The following is a 21,391-nucleotide window of genomic DNA, read 5'->3' as shown; positions in this document are numbered from 1 at the left end:
TCTCCCTGGACTCCTCGCTTCCTTCTCTCCTTTCGTACCCTAGCCCCCTCCCTTCCCCCTCTCTTCTCACTCCCCTGGCCCCCTCCCTCACTCCCCACTTGCCTCCATGCCCTTTCCTCACCCTTTGATTATTACCTCATCGTCCAACAGTGCTTGACTTAAATAATACCCTTGATCTTGACTCCCTGCTTGCAGCCTGCCTGAAGATCAACTAGTATTTTATCATTTTAGTTCAGACTTCAGAGAAACACTTAGAGACACTTTCGCAACCTCAGGATATCCCGTAGCCCTTCTACAGGCAATAAAGTGCTTGTGGAGCATAGTTACTGTTTTAATGTAGCACAGCAAAGCTGCTGCAAAACAATGTTGATAATCCATTTTGCTCATGTTGGCTGAGGGATAAATACAGACCAAGTAGAACTCCCCTGTTCTTCTTTGAAATTGTGCCATGGGATCTTTTATCCCCGCAGAAGAGGGCAAACTGGGCCTCGGTTTAACATCTATTCTGAAAGACAGCACTTCCGATGGTGCAGCATTGCCTTCGTACTGCGCTGAAGTGTCAGCCCTCAGATATTGTGCCCAAGCCTCCAGAGTGGGACTTCAGCCCACAACCACCTGACTCTCACAAAGTGTGCTGCCACTGAGCCAAGGCTAACTACAGACACATTTTGAGCCCCGCGGTTGGTTCATTCTTGCCGCCACCACATCACAAAAGATTTTCGATGGGGTTGGTAAAATTGAAACAACGATTTTCCAAATAGTTGCCTCACAGGTGATCTTTGTTACCACCTTTGTTACAAATAAATTACGATGGAATGATTGTCGCTAATGTGCTTTGCAGCTTCAACCTGGAAATTAGTAAATGTGATGAGATAAATTATTGCAGCTGCCTTTCAGGATGTAGCCCTAGGTCAGTTTACGTTCTCAATGCTACAAGCTAGGAATTGGATTCTAACATTGAAAAGGTTGGTTATTTGCTGGCTGCAGATGAAGTTGCTGTTTTACTGTATGGGCGATGTCACCTGATTTTGTGCAGCATGCCTGAAATCTAAGACTATTAAATATTTGGGACCAAATAGTGCAATGGAAATTTTCAGGGCTAATTAGAACATTTGTTTGTTCCTTAAACAGAGTTACTGTTGATTCTGGCCAGTTTCATGGTCAAGTAAAACCACTTGTAGCACAGCATTCTGCGGTGCCTCTGAATGTTACCCACTGTGTTTTATTATAGTGTATTTTTTAATGTAATATACTGAATATGTTGGTTCTGTATCAAAGAATGGGTTTAAGGCACGGAAAGAGTTCCAATGCAGTAAAAATTGTGTGAAGATTAAACGGGCGTTTTGATTAGAGTGCTGTTTCTGTTCAAGCAAAATGTGTTGTTTTCCTTCTTGCTGAATGATACCGTTGCAAGCCATTCCCACAGCACAGACCAAGCGCAACAGTTAGCAGTTTTGATACAGACTTGGTGGCACTTGGAACCAGGTATATTCATAATCCATTCACAGACTTGTATATAACCCTGTCTTTGTTCATTCAGAGAATAGAAGAACCCATATGACCCCAGTTCAATATTTTTCCAAAGCTTTTAATTCTTGGAACACTGCAAGTCCCTGGCAACTTTCAAAATACTGTACTTGTGTTTTGTGTAGGCTCTCCAAGGTGAGTTCTTGTACATTTGTACTTCTGAATATTGAGAGTAGAATTGGTGAACATTATAGAAGTGTGCTACTTTTCTTTCTTACGACACATATGTATGTTATATACACACACATTGTCAGGAAGATATAATTATCATAATGTTATTGGAATTTATTGTAGAGTCATGGTGGAGCCTATGTCTGTGTGTGTGTGTGAGACTTAATTGAATTTGAGGCAGCTGGTCTGAAGGCTTTGACCCCACCCCCAAAATTAATGGGAAAAGTTCCAAACAGGAATGATATGAAAAGTGCAGAATCTAATTATTTACATTACTATTCTGAGCTAAGAACAAAATGCCGGAAATATGCAGGCCAGTCAGTATCTAAAAGAGAGGTTAGCATTTCAGAAGGCATTTTAACCAATCTGGGGGAAAAGAAGAGTTGAAACATCAATGGCCATAACCTCAGATAAACAAAGACGTGGAGGTAACTTTCACCAACCTCAAAGCCAACATACACACAAGACTAAGGGTACAGTTACATTATTACTTTTACACCAGTGCTCAGGGTGTGCACTAACCCAAATAGTGGCAGTATTTCTCAAATGAATGCTTAGTTTGCAAACAAATGAGATGTGAAGAATCTTCCAGAAGGTCATCTTATACAAATTTTAATTTCCTTACATTGCAATGTAACCTCATCCTGAGTGACACATCAGTATGGAATGGTCATCCACATGGTTTGAAGGGAATCAAGTTTCCAAAGTAGCCTCTGCCCATCATCCTGTAATTAAACGTTGAGTCAATGGCATAATGGATTGTTACATATCAGAAAAAAAGTCCTGGTAGGCTTATAACTATGGTTTTCTTCTAGTGTGAGGATAGAGGCCTGGGTTGTTTTAAGTGGTTCCACTCAACCCAATTTCCTCGTTCAAGATACAATAAAGCACAAATAAATAGAGCCATTCTTGATGTTGTATTCAGACACTGTTTGGTTTCAGGAAACAACAGCTTGCACTTACATGCATTTTAATTCAGAAAAACACCCCCAGGTGTTTGACGGAGGCATAAAGAAATGCATGCCAAGTCAAAAGACGAGACATTAGACAGGGTAACTGAAAACATGGCGAAGAGGTTGGTTGTTATGGTAAGTGCTAGAGGCAGATAGGAAATTCTAGTCAGGCACAGACACATACTACTGTTGGAACAAAGAAAGGGAAATGTGTAAGGTGCTAGAGTCGAGGAACAGTGACAGTGGAGAGTCGAGTGTGTAAAGTTGGAGGACGTATATGTTTGGTTGCTGAGCATATTGAAATTTGTGGGTGTTTCATCAATGTTGCCAATGTGGAATAATGGGTATTCTTGTTTTTGCCACTGTCTGATGATGAATTGCTAGAAACTGGTCATTATGGCATTATAGCCTTTTGGTTGTCTCTGAGCGATCTTAGTCTTCTGCTGCAACACTAGACTGTTTTGCTCCATAAAGTGGCTACACCAACTAGCTGTTGGCCTGCAATCTTTGTTGGACTCGGGGTTTGATTTGGCCCACTTAAATCCACACGTAAATGTATTTCTGGTGACGATATAACCATTCCGATGATTTTCAAGGACCCATTCCGATACATGCTTCTCAGGATCAGGCCTGTTCTTGTGGCGCATTTGGTCTCGGACATCATCTTCAGGGTGGATTCCTCCTCCTTCCAATCTCGCACCTGTTTATCACTGCCACTGGATTCCCTTGCTGCAGTACAGTTAGTTGATGCATTTATAAATGTTACGACTTTTAGCTTGAAAACAGCTTTGTACTACTTTCCTTTTGCTGGAGGACCCATTTCTGTTTATCACTCACCATGCCATGTGTGGTCTGCTCTTGTGGGCGTATTGTAAACTCCCATGCCTCATCTTCACGACATGGCCCGTATCGCTGGCTTGATTCCACGTTCCAAGTAAAACATGCATTTCTGAAGTGAAAAATTGAGGCTGACTACTAATGAGTATCTCATTTTGTTACTGAAAAGGTGGGGTGGGGTTGACTCACATGTCAAGTGTAGGCAAAATCATGATTTTTGGTGCAAAAAAAATGGGGTCGTCTTATACGCCACGATCTACGGTATCTTGTTCCATAGCATACAGGGCTACGGGCCAAGTGCTGGAAGATGGGATTAGAGTAGATGGGTGCTTGACGGCCAGCATGGACACGATGGGCCGAAGGGCCTGTTTCTGTGCTGTATAACTTTTTTTTTAAAAAACCTGAAAAATAGCCCCTCCCAAACCTCCCAGGGCCACATAATTCAAACAGCTCTAATGCAACAAATAATAAGCACAATGAGGTCTCAGCTATTTGGGATTTGAGGAACAGGTTGTTAGAGCTTGGGAGCACAACTTGGAAGTGTCGCTGCCGAAACGGTGTCCAGCAGCCTGATGAAAATTTGTTAGGAGGGCAGTCAATTTTCATTGTTCCTTAGAAATCTCTTCCTCTTCTATTTTATGGGTGAAGTCAATGCCTAAGCATTTTTTTTTAAATTAGAAGTGGCTACGTAATGAAAGTGAGCCAACTCTCAAAACCAGCACTTCCCCTGTATCGCTGTTAAAATTGCAATAAGTTCACGTCCCTTTACTGTATTACTGAAGCTACAGCTTATTACAGTGCCCCTGGGAATTCAGTTTATGAATACCTTGAATCGAGTTCGGGTGATGACCAACTCAGTAAAGAAAGCACGGTCTGCCTTGGCTAGCATTCAGTACAGATGCTTTACACATTCATGCATAATGTTAGCCAAAGCAGGGGATTTATCAATGGGCACATTGTATGGCATATGCAAGCAACAGCAGTTTGTACACTGAAGCGTGTTTGCTAGTTGGTGGATGTCATGTCAAAGTTACAAGCCAGGGGAACGTTTTTTTCATAAATTGTACTTATTAAAAACCCTAAATCACGCAAAATGGTTCTTTTTATCTTTTTTCAAAACTTAAATATTCCTTGGTAAATGGCTAATATGCCCCTGTCCCAGACAATTTGCTCGCTCTTGGAAGTTCAGCATGCAATTTAATTGGAGCACTTTGTACCCCTACAATTAATATGCCCAAATAACTGGGAACTGCAAAGACATATAGACACAGCATGTGATTAGCAGCTGTCATGGAAGATGAGCTGGGAACTGGCGAGAGGTGGCGGGGGCCGGGTGAGGGGAGTGGCGTGGGTGGGGGGGGAGAGCAGCAGGACTCTGACAACAGCTTCCCAGGGGAGCTTCATCCAAGCTGAAACGATAAAGGGAGAGGAAAAGAAAAACTTTTAATTTTTCCCTCAGCTTGTTAAATAATCGTGGAAACTACTAAACTATTCTGTGCACTGGCACTAGTCATCCCATTGCTATGCTGCACCTGCTAGAGGAATTTGACGTTCGTAAAGAAATTGCCTTGTGTGTATGTAAGACCCTATATGCCACACTGCAAATAAATAGTGTGATCTTCAATGAATGTAGGTTAAATTCTCATGACCTACCTTTTGAACCTTTTGTCACTTCTCCATTTTCCAAACCCACATCTGTTTGGCTCCAGAGTTCTACATTAAACACATCCAAGTGAAATGCCACATGCCAAATAGCTAAATATTTGCAGTATTGGGCATTTTTTTCCTTATGGACAAAAGGCATCCTTTGCCTTTAAGTTGCAGCTTTTGTTTTAAGTTATTAGAAATTTGTCCTGTATAGCTATTTTTTTTTTAATTGTCTGGTTGATAGAGTGTGTCTATGATAACCATTAGCCTGTGAAATAGACTTAAAAGGAAGTCCATTCAGTGGAAGATATTTATTATCGTGCAGCTCAGTAGAGCTTGAACATGTACAGCAAGGCAAGGCTCTGTCTCCATTATTTTGTATAGGATGAGCCCTTGGCCTCCAATATTGCAAAAAAAAAGTAAGTACTGTACTTAGAAGATTCTCACTTCCATCAAGCTGCTGCAGAGTGTCTCCTAGTGACCAACTGAAGAGAACAACAAACTAGGTGCCACTTAGAATCTTGTCAGGGATAATGAGTGAGACAAGGACGCCATGGAGAGTAAGGGAAATTTTTTTTTAAAACTCGAACACTTCTAATGACACCAAGATAGTGGGAAAATAAGTTGTCAAGAGGAGGCAGAGAGTCTGCAAAGGGATATAGATAGGTGATAGATAGATAAGTGAGTGGGCAAAGATTTGGCAGATGGGGTATAATGTGGGAAAATGTGAACTTGTCCACTTTGGCAGGAAGAATAGAAAAGCAGCAAATTATTTAAATGGAGAGAGATTGCAGAACTCGGTGGTATAAGGGACCTGGGTGTCCTGGTACTTGAATCACAAAAAGTTAGTGTGCGGGTGCAGCAAGTGGTTAGGGAGGCAAATGGAATGTTGGCATTTATTGCAAGGGGAATGGAATATAAAAATAGGGGTGTTTTACTGCAACTGTACAGGGCATTGATGAAGACCACATTGGGAATACTGTGTACAGTTTTGGTGTCCTTATTTGAAAAATGATATAATTGCATCAGAAGCAGCACAGAGAAGATTCACTCAACTCATTCTTGGAATGAAGAGTTATCCTATGAAGAAAATTTGAACAGGTTGTGCCTATACCCATTGGGATTGAGAAGAATGAGAGGTGATCTTATTGAAACATGTAAGATCCTGAGGGCCATGATAGGCTAGATACCTGGAGGATGTTTCCTCTTGTGGGGAAGACGAGAGCTATGGGGCACAGTGTAAGAATAAGAGGCCTCCTGTTTAAGAAGGAGAGGAGGAGAATTTTTTTCTCTGAGGGGCGTTAGTATGTGGAATTCTCTTCCCCAGAAAGCATGGAGGCTGGGTCATTGAATTTATTCAAGGTTAGTTAGATAGATTTTTGATAGACAAGGGAGTCGGGGGTTATGGGGGACAGATAGAAAAGTGGAACTGAGACCATAACCAGATCAGCCATGATCGTATTGTATGGCCCACTCCTGCCGCTAAGCCCTATGTTCCTATGTTCAGGTATTGGCTTTGGATGCCTATTCTGAGGGATGGAAGAAGAATATTTTTGGGGAGAAAGAGGGCAGTGAAGAAATGTAGTGCTGGATTTTCCCATCCTGAAGCAGGGCAAAACCGCATTGGGTAGGTGGAAAAAGAGATGAGTGGGTCCCATATGCAGAAACCCTGCTCCCATTCCCATCATCAGGAATTTTTAGCGGCGCGGGAAATGGGGCAGGCTGCAAGCCCACACGCAGCCCTTGCCAGCTCCATTGCGGGATGAGCATTTCAAACCCCCAACCCCCCTTCAGTCTTGATGAAGTCGAGCCAGCTTCTGAAGGCAGCCTAGAGATGTTGTGACCCATGGGGAGCTCTAATCTGGAGTCGGGAAAAGTTTGACAGGTAAGTTCAAAAGGTGTTGACATTTTCACATTGTTACAATCTCGGTCAAGACCAGTAACAACTTGTAAAAGCAGAACAAATCCAAAATTCAGTTATTTACTAAAAGCATGAAACCACAAGATTCCATGTTTTAAAACAGAAGAATTTTTACTATACAAGAGTCAAACAAAGCAAACATGAAATACAATCTTAGTTAATCATCTATTCTCAAAAAACCAAAGTCAACATTATTAAACATGAATTAACAGGCAAATTGCAGTTGATTATGAACTATAAATTACACATTAAATGGTAGATACAACTAAGACAAATCTTAAGAATTATTTCAGTAGCCTAGCCAGCATATAGGTCATCAAACTTAGTCATAAAGCTAAAACTCTGTCTTCCTCACAAAGAATTTCATCTCCCCTCCATCTTGGAGCAGTCTGATCCCCAGCTGAGAGCGCAGAACCAACCCGAATTCCACAGGCACAGTCTTCACCACCCATGTTTGCAGAACCTCCTCAACTCAGTCTGGATGATGTAGATCCACCAATGTTATCTTCAAGTAACAGAAACAGCTGCAGCAACTTATTCTCAGCTTCTGCATCTAGCCTCTGTTTTCTTCAGCCTGCCTGTGCTACACCACTGGACTCTTCAACTTCTGCTAAGCTTTGATTGATCTAGGCCCTTTTATATGTTTGAACCAGTTTCAGTCTCTCTAGAAGTTTTGGTTTCTGATCTCTGTTTTAGTTTTCATTTCTGTAGAAACTGGGAGTGTCAGATTCCTTCTCTGTTTCTGTTTTCAGTTTCTCTTTTCAGTTAGGGTCCATCTCGAAATATACAAACTTTGAACTGCAGATTCCGTCATAACATGTCATAATGTAATGCTGTATGATAAGTTAATTATGTTTTTAATGCAATGATTGATGATATGTTCTTAAAAGGTAATTGATTATTAAATTGATCAGCATTGTGAAAGTGTTCAGATGCATTAAAGTATATTATGTGCTGGATAAAGTGCTCTTCTGCATTAAGCAATATTGGTATTCAGATTTCACTGTGTCAGTTGCCCAATCTTTTCATTGATTGACAACTCTGATGTCAGTTCCTCTACGTTAAAGCTTGAACAGATAGCTGAACTCTTTCAATGACTTAATGTATTCACCTCTGGAGGTTTTATTTCCACAGCTGTGCAATAGAATCTCATTATGCATGCTTGGCTGAGTGCCAAACCTCATTAATTGATTCATCTCAGCAGGGATTGTTGATACTGCTATGAAGGGGAATGAGTTTGTTTAGCTTGACGGTTATGATTTTTGCAGCTCTAAAAAATGTCAGGTTTTCAGACATGGCTGGTTTTTGGATAGCCGGATTTGAGACATTGAACCTGTAGTGTTAATTTGGTGAATTGGATACAGTGTTCATTTGGAGAGGCGAGGAGGGGAATAAGATGAACATGTTTAATGGTACTTGGATGTTGTTGAAAAGGCATGAGGTTTTACTTTGAAGCAAGTTAATTTGCTGAAAGTTTTTAGAAGTTTACTTAACATTTGCCCCATTTGTGTGTGGCATGTGGCCGTAAGCTTTGTAATCATAAAATCAGCCAGCATGGGCTCTGTGGATCTAATCCATTTGGAAAATTGTACATTTCAGTATATAATGTATGCTCCCTAGCTGAATTTAGATCATTTCAAGGTATTTGGATAACTTTTTCTCACCATTGGCAGCACGTTTTCTCAAACGATCCTGGCATTATGCCATTCCATTATTTCAACTTGATGGAGATGGCGTTTAATAGGTTTTCTTGTAGTTTTCAGTTGGGAGCCAGATCGCACTTGAGCTTATTATAATTTATCTAAAGAAATATTGTAAAATGACTCATGAAAATGCAGGATAATTTAGTTATCCAATCTCTTGCTGATTGTGACAGTATCCTGTAACTTACTTCATTCTGCTCAGTAAATGTCTGCAGTGCATTACTTGTAGTTGGTTATGAGATAAGTGTTGTATAGACTCCAGTAGTCACAACTTATCCATGCCTGTATTTAATTTGTGTAATCATTCCACTTATTAAAGTTGATGGGTGGGTTGGCTGACTTCCTTGGACAAAAATAACACATGGCAAGTTTTAAAACCTGGCCTCTCCAAAACAATTTCCACACGCGCCTTGATAGGCACTGAAATTATTTTGTACTTTCCTTACCCTGTTGTGCATCTATCTTCTTTATCGGAATTATCTCTCTCTTTCATTGCCTTGGCTAAATTTTCTTAATGTACATGCAATAGTTCTGGAACCCTGTTCCTTTTCTGCCATGATACAGTCAAAGCTTTTGCCTCCTTGCCACTTGCTTTTCTAAACCTACTTAACGCCTGCTGATTCTAAATTTTGGCCTGATAATAGGTGGGCTCCACTGCAGAGTGCTGCCACTGTCCATTAAGCACCTCTGCCGACACTGACTATAACAAGCAGCTATCCAGGCAGAATTTAAATGTAATAATTTAAATTCCGTTCTGGAAATTATTGTCCTGGGAAAAGTGCTGCATATGTTTTCCATTACCTTCAATGAGATTCTGTCATTGGCCCTGATTTTATTTTAATTCTTTGATGGGATGTGGGCATCCCTGGCAAGGCCAGCAATTGTTGCCCGCCCCCTATTGCCCTTGAACTGAGTGGCTTGCTGGGCCATTTCAGAGGGCGGCTACACATCAACCACATTACTGAGCACCTGGAACCACTTGTAGGCCAGACCAGGTAAGGATGGCGGTTTTCCTTCCCTAAAAAGCATTAGTGAACCAAATGGGCTTTTATGACAATCGATGATAGTTTCATTGTCACCATAACTGAGACTTTAAATTACCATCTCTCAATTCCAGGTTTAATTAATTGCTGCCATGGGGGGGATTTGAACCCATGTCCCCAGAGGGTTAGCCTGGTTCCCTGGATTACTAGTCCAGTGACATTGCCACATCGCTACTGTCTTCCCCCTTTAACCAGGCTGAATTATCAAAATAACCGACAACAAGACTCCAGCATGATTCAGACAAGAATGAATGAAATTTAATATGATGAGGGAGAAATTAATTCCTGTAGCTCCTTAAACTACATTGGTTACTTGGGGAGGGGGCAGTGGGGGAGGCAGAAAGTGCCACTGGCCGCAGCCTGCCCAATGCTCATCAGTGATATCAATGGTGAATGCTCGAAGCGGCACTACTCAAACAAATTTCTCTCCCCCCACTCCCCCCTTCCCAGTCACAACCCTCCCTACATTTTAAAGGTCTGACAAAATGTCAGCCTTAACCAACTCCCTGTCAAAATTGTTGAGTTAAACCTGATTTTGATACCTTTTTAACCTAACTTCTATTTTTGCTGCCCAGCAGTAATTCTGCAGCAGTTTAAGTACAAACAAGGCCTTCGGTTTTGTAACCTAGCCATGGCCAGTTGCATGTCTGGTTCTGGGACAGGCAGTGATTGTTTTACTGGTTCAAAATAATTTCATTCTGTTTATAGATTCCAGCATGAGTTAAATTTTACATGTTGGTATTAATAATATCCACTGCAGTCACATTAACTCCAGGCGCTCGTTCAATTCAATCGGTAATTTATTGTGAATTGTGTTTTTGTCCTGATTATATTCAAACTGTGTGACTCTGGTACATGGCCAAAAGTGCATTTTTTTTAACTCATTCACGGGATGTGGGCTTCGCTGGCTGGGCCAGCATTTATTGCTCATCCCTAGTTGCCCTTGAGAAGGTGGTGGTGAGCTGCCTTCTTGAACCGCTGCAGTCCATGTGGTGTAGGTACACCCACAGTGCTGTTAGGGAGGGAGTTCCAGGGTTTTGACCCAGTGACAATGAAGGAACGGCGATATGTTTCCAAGTCAGGGTGGTGTGACTTGAAGGGGAACTTCCAGGTGGTGGTGGTGTTCCCATATATCTGCTGCCCTTGTCCTTCTAGATGGCAGTGGTTGTGGATTTGGAAGGTGCTGCCTAAGGAGCCTTGGTGAATTCCTGCAGTGCATCTTGTTGATGGTACATACTGCCGCGTCGGCGGTGGAGGGAATGAATGTTTGTGGATGGGGTGCCAATCAAGCGGGCTGCTTTGTCCTGGACGGTGTCAAGCTTCATGAGTGTTGTGGGAGCTGCACTCATCCAGGCAAGTGGGGAGCATTCCATCACACTCCTGACTTGTGCCTTGTGAAAAAGGTTCCGATTATTTAACCATGTCCCTGAATTATTTTCACTTCACTAATCTCATCACACCCAGCTCTTTCAATCTTGTTCCTTTGTCCTGCCCCAACTCTCCTCTTTTACAGTGCTAATGCATTGCACATAGAGCCTAGCTTTCCCATATCTTCACCCAGAGCCCTACTATTGTGCCTTTGTCCATCCAGATATCCAAAAGCTGCAACTTGGCCAGGCAGTGGAACAAGAGCAAGAAGAGAGTGATGATGCAGAAATGCAATTGATCAATGGATCCCAAGCCAGGCGGTGAAGTATGAAACTAGACACACGTCCTTTTCTTGATAGTTGCTTTATTTACTGAATGCAACATTACACATGTCTGCCTTCTACTGACTAAACCGGTGTCGCAGCAGTCCCTCTTTATATGTGCTCCAGATACCGAATCAGACAATACCCTTCAGCTGTTTATCCTTAACTTTAACAATACAATTAACATAACATTGACAGCCATCTCTCGATCTCACGCTCACAACTTAGAGGAAGGATATGCATGTTGTGAGACATTGAGCACAACTGGCCCGCAGCCAGGAAAGAGGCAAGGGTAGCACAATGCTAGCTCCCAGAGGTGAGTCATACATGAGTTCCACTTCAGTGGACTCAGTTAAGCACTTTGGTGCAGGCTACAGAAGAAGGTTGGTGACTATCCATACACAAATGCTTGGTGTGTTCAGAAGCCTGCCAGAAATCCTGCACGCGATGTCAAGGAGTGGCAATGACTCCATGGAACTCGAATCTCCTCTCGTATCTCAGGAACACCGCATTCATCCTCTCACCATTGCCACTCCACCTGTACCCTTGCTGTTGTCTGCCAGACAGCCCAAACTGCTGCCACCCATGCTGAGATGATGCAGTCCACAGCTGGAGTTTCTAGGACCAGACCTACTCAAGGTTATCCTGCAAGACGTTTGCAGTTGCCTCCGCTGGAAGTCGGGAACCTTCCACCAGCCATGCTGCAAACTCTGGGATAGCTCTGCACAGGAACACTGGGCAGGGCCCGAGAGAGGAGGTACGGTACGGACGGTGTCAAACACTGGGGCCCCAAGGCTAGAGGGCCCCGGGCCAGAGTGGGCCCGGGCTCGGTGCTGTAAATGGAATATCTCGTCATCCAGCCTGAGCAGCTGGAGCTGTAGATCTGAAAGACCGACTTTTTAAAAAAAAAAATCAGGACCACCAGCCTGACGGTTCCAATTGACGGTTCTAAGCTGGTATGTCAGTCAATTTCACTGAGTTGTGAGGTGCTGCTTCTCACTTTCGAGCAGCTTCGTGGTTCCGATTTTCTTTTCCCAAAGCCCACCAGGAAACCACAAAGCTGCCTGAAGGTCAGAGGCAGCCGTTCCTATTCACAATTGTTGTCATGAGCTTTTGGTTGAGTGTCTGCTTGAAAAATGGTAAGTCAAATTCCTGTAATCATTTCAGAGCTAATTGGATGCTGGGGTGAGGGGGATGGGCGTGCAGGGATGATGAGGGTTTTTTTGGGGGGTAGGGGTCACTTTTAAGGCTTAGTACTACACAATTAAATAGTGTACACTTCTCAAAATTCTCCTTTGAATTTAAACCAGCATATAAATAGCAGTCTAAATTTTCGTTATGCCCTAAAGGAGGTAGGCACAGGTCTGATGACATGCTGTGTTGATGTATGAGAGGCTTGAAAGTCTTGAGCCTCATCAAAATAAGCGTCAAAAAAGGAAAACCATAAGTGATGCAAAAACAGGGTGTTGACTCACAATCAACTGCTTTATTACTCTTGCAAAAGCTGGGAATGAAATCCCGACTTGTCACTAGGAGATTGCTTAAAGAAAGGTTTTACAAATCTCTACTCCATCCGAGGCTCACCCAAGATATGCTGTAACTTCACATTGTACAACACGATTTGTATGACAGCTTCTAAGGAAAGGGGGAAAATCCAGTTTTTGAGTTAAAGCCATCCTGAATTTTTGTTCCATGTATCATTCTTTGAAAAATTCAGATTAACAATTCAATCTACATCTCTTCTGAGCTGATGGTAGATGTCAGATTGACATTTTGGAATCGTCATTAGCGTAAAAGGGGGAAAGTGCCATTTATAGTATATTGTGGGTTGGTGCCAGAGAAGTCAGAATGATAAGGTTGTATTAGCTACAGAGTTAAATTGTTTTGTAAATATAGTGATTTCTTTGTATCCACTTTCCTAACATCAGTTGATTGCACTGTGATTAATTATCCTTAGGGAATTGGTATTGGGCCTCTAATTTCATCATTGCTGCAGTCACTCTTCTTACTGCATGCAGGCGTAATGAAAGAAATTTTTATATTGCACCTTTCACAATGTCCCAAGTCATCTTACAGCCAATTCATTACATTTGAGTTGTAGCCATTGGTATAATGTAGGCGATGTTAACAAATGGCGGAGCAGGCTCGAGGGGTCAAATAGTTTACACCTGCACCTAATATGTATGGTTGTGTGTCATTCTGGATGGATGAGATGTCATCCATAATTATATTACAAAAAGGGTTTGGAATCGTGGAAGGAGTTATGTTTATTTTGTTGCTAAAGGAAGTCTACTGTGAGCAGGTGAAATTGCCTGGGCAGGAGTGTGTAATAGGCTCAAAGTGAATCAGTAACCTCTTGCACACTGACTTCAGTCTTGTCCTTTTGCCTACTTGCCTATTACCCCACTCTATCTTCATGTTTTTTGAGAGTTTTTTTAGGCATTGGAATATTGTGATAAAGTTATATTGCATAGTAAATATTGAAACTATATTGTAGTGAGAAGCAGCAATACACAGAGGTGATTAGTCAAAGTCTGTATGCAGTATGGAGTGCTTTGATTTATAAATTTGGTTTGGAATGTTTATTTTGTGATGGTGCTTGTTTTTGATTGTGATGGTCAGTGGCAAAGGGAAGGCAGGGTATGGGACTGTTGGTGAGTGCGGAATTGGGGATGCGCACACCTTTTTTTCCACAGGATGTGGACTTCACTGGCTGGGCCAGCATTTATTGCCCATCCCCAATTGCCCTTGAGAAGGTGGTGGTGAGCTGCCTTCTTGAACCACTGCAGTCCATTTGGTGTAAGGTACACCCACAGTGCTGCTAGGAAGGGAGTTCCAGGATTTTGACCCAGCGATACTGAAGGAATGGCAACATTGTTCCAAGTCAGGATGGTGTGTGGCATGGAGGGCAACTTGCAAGTGGCGGTGTTCCCATGCATCTGCTGCCCCTTGTCCTTCAAGGTAATAGAAGTCACGGGTTTGGAAGGTGCTGTTGAAGGAGCCTTGGTGAGTTGCTGCAGTGCACCTTGTAGATGGTACACACTGCTGCCACTGTGCTTCGGTAGTGGAGGGAGTGAATGTTTAAGGTGGTGGATGGGGTGTCAAATAAGCAGGCTGCTTTGTCCTGGATGGTGTTGAGCCTCTTGAGTGTTGTTGGAACTGCACTCATCCAGGCAGGTGAGGAATATTCCATGCTGAATTGAGCCATTTGACTCAAGCTATTGCAGTTGGTTAAGTTGTCCACTGAGAGTCAAACCAATAAAGCTCTTGCTAGGCTGCCTGTTTGCTTTCTCTTTGTCCTCGCACTTGCATTTGTGCCATTGAACTTCTAATTTGGGCTGACACGACACCACAGTACAGTACTGAGGGCATGCTGCACTGCCGGAATTTCTTTTTTTTGGATGCGATGTTGAGCTGAGGCCCAGCCTGCACTCTTAGAAAGATGTAAAAGATTCCATGGTGTCTAAATCAGTATTTAACCTTCAACCAACATCGCTAAAACACATTGTTATCTCGTTGCTCTTTGTGGGATTCTGCTCTGTGCAAGTTGGCTGCTGTGTTTCCCACATTACAATAGTGACTACACTTGAAAGTACTTGATTGGCAAGCACTTTGTGATGTCCTCAGTTGTGAAAGGTGCTTACATAAATGCAAAGTCTTCCTTTCTGTCTTTCTTTTATAGCTGAAAGACATTGTTAACCTCATGCTGCAGGCAACAGAAGACTAATTTCTGGCACAGCTGCAATTTTAATATGGTCAGCACTGAGATTGTACAATGAGAAAGAAAAGGATGGGATGGAGAGGTGGAATTGCATGTATATACTTCAAATGCACCGGTTACTTGACCGTGACTGCTTCATGTAGACAGATACAGTGCTTGTACGTTACCGGACTTGTAAAGGCTTTTTTTTTTGCAGGAGCAGAATTTTACATTATTTGATTTGGCCACTTCATTGACAGCTAGCAGACTATTAAGGTCCAGAGAAGCAACCAGTTAACATTAATTGAGCAGGTTTGCAAAAGCAATGCCATTCAACAACTTTGTCACAAAATGTTGCAGCTCTTGTAGGAGTGTTCCTTTAAGGCATAGTTGCTAGAGTTCAGATTCAAATGGATTTAAGATGCAAATCTTCCAAAGAATGTGCGCTCTCTAACTTTCTCCTTATTTGAACTTGTGTCTCGGCAAATTAGAGAAATCCGGAATAGTGCGCTGGCCTTTTTACACAATTGCACAAAGGGTTCTGTGCACAGTATTAGTTCCACATGGCCAATGAAATAGGTTCTTATTGCTGCTTCAGTTAATTAATTAAGCAAAGCAATTGTCCAAATTGGATTAGGGCAACATTATATTATGCTTTTTTTAACATAACTGAACGAGCTCCTTAATTTTTCCTGTAGCATATTGCGTAAAATTATTTCCAGTGCAATTATATGTACATGTGAATCTAATGCAGGGAAAAATGTTGTGGTGTTTTTCATTACTTCGCAGATTATTTGTGACTGTTTTCATTCTGAATATCCCAAGATTGCACCAGATCTGGTTATAAGGAACTTGTACTTTACATTATGTATAACCTGATTCCACTGCGTTACCCAAAAACCAATTGATTAAGCTAATAATCAGCGAGAGAGTTGAGTTTGAATACTTTCCTTCCTGAACTAACATTTAGATTTAAGTCCTGCCCAGACTCTTGGAATGAAAGCCTCCTCCCTCTGATGTTTATGGATAAGATCGAGTTGTCAATTTCCAAGGAAGCACGAATGAAAAGCACAAAACTTGGCAGAAGTTGGCTGTTTCACTCCAATGACTGTTGGGGAATGGAAATTGTGTTGTTGGTGTGCATTTACATGGGAGAAAAAGCGCAGTTTAACAATGGATCTAGTTTTACACTGTAGCCAAGCAGTGCGTCATACCTCCACCCTCTCTTTCATTTAAGACCTAGCTCTTTGAGCCACCCCTCTTAACATCTCCTCCTTAAGCTCAGTGTTGAATTTTGTCTGATTACACTCCTCTAAAGCAAGTTAGCTCGTTTTCCTACTATAAAGATATTCTATAAATACAAGTTATCTGGGAGTGGTGGCACTTGGGTGCAAAAGTGGAAACGTTTCTCGTCTACCGGCAGTGAAATCTTCTAAATTAACACAAACCTCACTAACATTTGGAACAAAATTTCAGCTTCTAAACTCAAAACATGTAACTCTCAACAACAACCTGCTCTTATATAGCACTTTTAACCAAGGCACAGAAGAATGTGTTAGGACAGGTGTAAAAGATAGTGCTGAAGAACATCTTAAAGGATGAAAGGGAGAGGTGAAGAGGTTCAGGGAGCAAATTCCAGAGCTTAGGGCCTAGGCAGCTGAAGGCATTGTTGGCCAAGTTGAATCGATTGGAGATACGCAAAAGGAATTGGAAGATACACTGAAATTTCAGAGGGTTGTAGGGCTGACAGAGGTTACATAGACAAGAAGGTCATGGAGGGATTTGAAAACCAGGATATAAATTAAAAATCTAGGCAGTGCCAAACTGGGAGCCAATGTAGGCCAGTGACAGTCGAACAGGAATTGGTACAAGTTAGGGTACAGTCAACAAAGTTTGGGATGAGCTTAAGTTTCCGGAGGGTGCAAAGTGGGAGGCTGGTCAGGCTTTGGAATAGGTGAGTCTAACGGGAACAAAAGCATGAATGAGGGTTTCAGCAGCATTTAACCTGAGGTGGAGCAGAAATGGAAAACATTACAGAAGTGTAAGTTAGTTGTGCTCAGTAATGGAGCGCTTATGGAGTCAGACATTCAGCTGGGAGATACAGGATGCCACGGCTGTGTACAGTCTGGCTCGGACATCAGTCAGGGAGAAAGATGGAGACGGTGATTAAGAAATGAAGTTCGCGTTGGGACAAATCCCAATACATTTTGTAGTTGAAGCAACTTGTTGGATACTAGACAAGTGGTGTGATAAATCCTCCCAACATAGTGTCCAGTACTATGTAAAGACAGTGTCACAACCATTCTTTTCCAAAGTCCACAAGTTATTAAAGTTATCAAATAGCATTTTTTTAAAATCAATTCATCTGCATAATTTAACGTTCATTAAGATTGTCATAATCTTGAACATCACTTCAATGTGGTACAGTGAGTTTCAGGGATGAGACAGATGTATATGCACCCTTCATTCTAAAAACGTAAAGCTGGTCTGTTAACATGCTGAGTTGATATTGTCTGCCCTTCAGAAGTCCGGCGCAAGCCTTATATGTTGCGAAAATGGAGGAAGGAGTATCATATTTTCAACTGTTCATGTAGTAGTCGTCCTCAAAATGGGAAAGGCTGTATACATTACTGATGTATTGTCTTTTTATCCGAGTTGGCAGTTTGCCACAATCTTAATTAATGAAATGTATTTTAGTCTGTAGTTGAAAATGATGTATTGTACTGCAGTTCCTTAGCAATTCAATAGAATACAACTTCTTACATTGTCCCTCTCCCTCTATTCAGGGGACACATTGGATTGCTCCAATGAGCGCTGCCCGGTACAATTTGAATCTCTTTGCCCTGAGGATTCAGTACTTATCAAAGGATACACGCCACCAGGCAAGTGCTGCCCAACACCAAGTGCCTGCCAGTGTAACAAGGAAGCCTGCAAAGAGGAGAATTGCCCTTTCGCTCATCAACGAGTTCTGCTTTCCGAAGGAACAGGAATACCAGGAGAGTGTTGTGATGTGTATGAGTGCAGACCAGGTATTGCTTTAAAGATCTAGAAGGTTTGGCTTTTGTACATTTCATTTTAATACAGTTAAAATCTGTTCATAGTAGTTTATAAAAAAGACATAATGTATTTTAAGGCAGCAACACTAAATAGTAAGCACCCGGTTTCCCACTTTGCTGCACACCTGGTGTGTATTTAAAAAAAAAACAAAAGGAAGAGAAAGCCATTCAGCCCTTTGAAGTTTATCCCTCTCATACCCTAACTCTTCCATCACAGCACCCAATAAGATCTCGAATAACTTGATGCTTTCCTTAGCTAATAAACAAGGATAGACATCAAAAGGTTTTAGTACTATATTAATATTCTGGCAAAAGGTCATTTTTATTCTTTTTATTCCTGACTCTCTATACATAGATGCTGCCTGACCCACCTAGTATTTCCAAATTTAATGTTTTTATTTCAGATTTCTGGTAACCACAGTATCTTGCTTTGGCTTTAACATCTTTTTGAACTCTCAATATTTGATATCATCCAAACCCACTCACAGCTTCCTTGCTTAGTTGCAGTTATCCAATGTTACAGCATAATGCAAGATCGAAAGCATTGTTGGAATACAGAAAATTTACTGATGCACCTAGTTGGCTAATTCGCTAAGCTAATCCATGACCAGTTTAAGGAGATGTAAATCATTGACATGAGTGTTGGAGTGAGTTGTCAAAAAACACAGTTGGCTGTTTTGAAATGGTAGCTCTAAATTCATCTAGAACCATACCACACTGGAGAAGATTCATTGTCGCTATTATTAGATCAAAGTTCTGTTGAGTGATAAAGAATCACGTTGTATTGGATACCATTGTTGCATTGTAGTATACATGAATACAGTGGCCATTACTTAACTGTGCATTTAAATCAGGAAAATAGCACAAACTGATTGCCGTTGCCATTTCTGTTGATGACCGTCACTTAGAGCATTTTAAAGATGCAGGTAATTTCAAGCAGAAGCAATTATTCAGTACACAGTTCGCCCCTCATTAAGGTGTATCTAGTAAATTACATGACAATATCTTCAATAATAGACTTTTGGTTTTTCTCACCTGCTACCTCTGCCAAGCCTAAGTCAAGTTCAAGTTCCTCTGCTGCTACTATTGTCTCCACTGTTCATTTGCAGGCAGTCATCCTGAGGAGAAAGTTGGAATGAATGAGCAGTACAGGTTAAATTAGCGATGCCGTTTCTATGTGAAACATCAATGACACTCTACAGGATCTCTTGAAGGATTTTTTTTTGTCCATTTCAAGATTTTACTAGTGTCAGAACTTTTTGACCTTGTAAATTGTCCAATGCGTGTAGCAGACAAATCATGATCACACCAATATGTCCACTATAAGCAGTGAAGTGAGAGCTGTGCAAAGATCTATTTTTAACAATGTACTTTGTATGAAATATTGTGCAATGAATGCAGAAAACACAGGTACAAGTAAATAGAAGATTTTTTATCGGAGCCTGACTGAAAGGACATAGGGAGAGGTGAGCGGAATCGAAAAGCTCAGCTGGCTGAGAGGAGGGCCCAGAGTTATGCTGGGACTGCATTAGTTAGACCACAACTTGAGTACTGTGTGCAGTTCTGGTCACCTCATTACAGAAAGAGAGGGTACAGAGGAGATTTCCAAGGATGTTGCCAGGACTGGAAAATTGCAGCTGTGAGGAAAGATTGGATAGGTTTGGGTTGTCCTCCTTGGAACAGAGGAGGCTGAGGGGAGATTTGATTGAGATATACAAAATTGTGAGAGGCCAAGACAGAGTGAATGGGAAGGGCCTATTTACTTTAGCAGAGAGGTCAGTGATTAGGGGGCATGGATTTAAAGTGATTGGTAGAAAGATTAGAGGGGAGATGAGGAAACACTTTTGAGGGTGGTGGGGGTTTGGAACTCACTGCCTGAAAGGGTCATTGGGCAGAAACCCTCAACTTATTTAAAAGGTGTCTGGATATGCATCTCCAGTGTCGTAACCTGCAGGGCTGTGGGCCAAATGCTGGAAAGTGGGATTAGGCCGGATGGCTTGTTTTTCTGCTGGCACGTACACAATGGGCCAAATGGCCTCTTTTTGTGCTGTAAGCTTTCTATGATTCTATGAAATCAGAGGCCAGTGAATCCTGCACCTTCTCAGCCCACTGTCTTCCTCTGCAGCAAATGTGACGGAGATTGCTATACCAGAGTGGGGCTCCTGAGCCATACTAGGCAATGTTTGATGCAGAGTTGACCACCGCAGCACAAACCATTGTCTTACAAGATGGAAAGCTGCCAGCAGCATAACGTAGAACATTGCATATGCATGTAGGTATATCCATGTTAAACCATAACTGAAGGACAAGGAGACGCAAGTATAAATTGGTAAATGGCAAGTTGATTATGCTGAGAAGCATTTTTTTTTACCTGTGAGATTCATAACTGGGAAGGTTCTTTGTGTTGGGTTCGGTTGTGAGGCAAAAACTCTGAAGTCACTTCAGAAGAAGCTACCCTGGGGAGGTGGTGGTGTTTTGGGGTTTTTTTTGTGAAAGGATGAGCTAGCCAAGTCAAATGCAGGTTACGATGCTGGAGGTGCATATCCTGACACATTTTAAGTGAGTTGAGGGCTTCTGCCTCTAATCAATGTAGAAACTAACAGCTGACAACTGAAGAATAACCTAAACTAAAACTCCCTTTAAGCTGCTCAGTTGCACACAAGTCAACACCTTTAAGTTGCCCAGCATGTACGGCCAAGTAAAAATAAAATTAAAGGGGCCATGCACTTAATTAAATCACCCACTTGCTTCGAAAGAAAATTAAAGGGTACATTGGCCTTGGCATATGAAAAGGAGTAGTCACACAGGCACACTGTAAACAAAGATGGCGATCAAAGATATTAGGGCTGAGGGGAGAACTGGAGCCATAATCCATTATCCACCGGACCCAGACTGTCGGTGTAAAATGCTGACAAGGGGCAAGTATTGAAATGACCTCTCATGTCTACTTATCTTTGTAATTTTCAGACAGAAGGAAGACAGAATAAAATATCTGAAGGTGTTGTGAGACAAGATGGGAAAATGGGAATAAAAGAGATAGAAATAGGGTGAATGAATGACCTAAGGTAATGAGAGATGTATGAGGAGCAAAAGGATGAGAGGACTGAATGAGACCAGGAGAGCAGGAATGTGAGAGCAAGCA

The 21,391-nt window shown here is 41.8% G+C and overlaps 1 protein-coding gene across 3 annotated transcripts in view; it reads left to right on the top strand.

The window, feature by feature from the left end:
- LOC144693340 (cysteine-rich motor neuron 1 protein) overlaps positions 1-21,391 on the top strand; it is a 256,361-nt gene that overhangs the window by 156,619 nt on the left and 78,351 nt on the right. For 2 of the 3 annotated variants that reach the window (XM_078563159.1, XM_078563161.1), the window contains exon 3: positions 17,980-18,222. The exons of the other annotated variant lie outside the window; for it this stretch is intronic. In XM_078563159.1, the coding sequence (XP_078419285.1) occupies positions 17,980-18,222 (243 nt within the window). The remainder of the gene's footprint in view (positions 1-17,979; positions 18,223-21,391) is intronic. 3 annotated transcript variants of the gene reach the window in all.

This window comes from Cetorhinus maximus, chromosome 18, assembly GCF_964194155.1.
Source record: "Cetorhinus maximus chromosome 18, sCetMax3.hap1.1, whole genome shotgun sequence".
Taxonomy (NCBI): Eukaryota; Metazoa; Chordata; class Chondrichthyes; order Lamniformes; family Cetorhinidae; genus Cetorhinus; species Cetorhinus maximus.
Note: the sequence above shows the minus strand (reverse complement) of the source record. Positions and strands in the feature narration are given on the sequence as shown.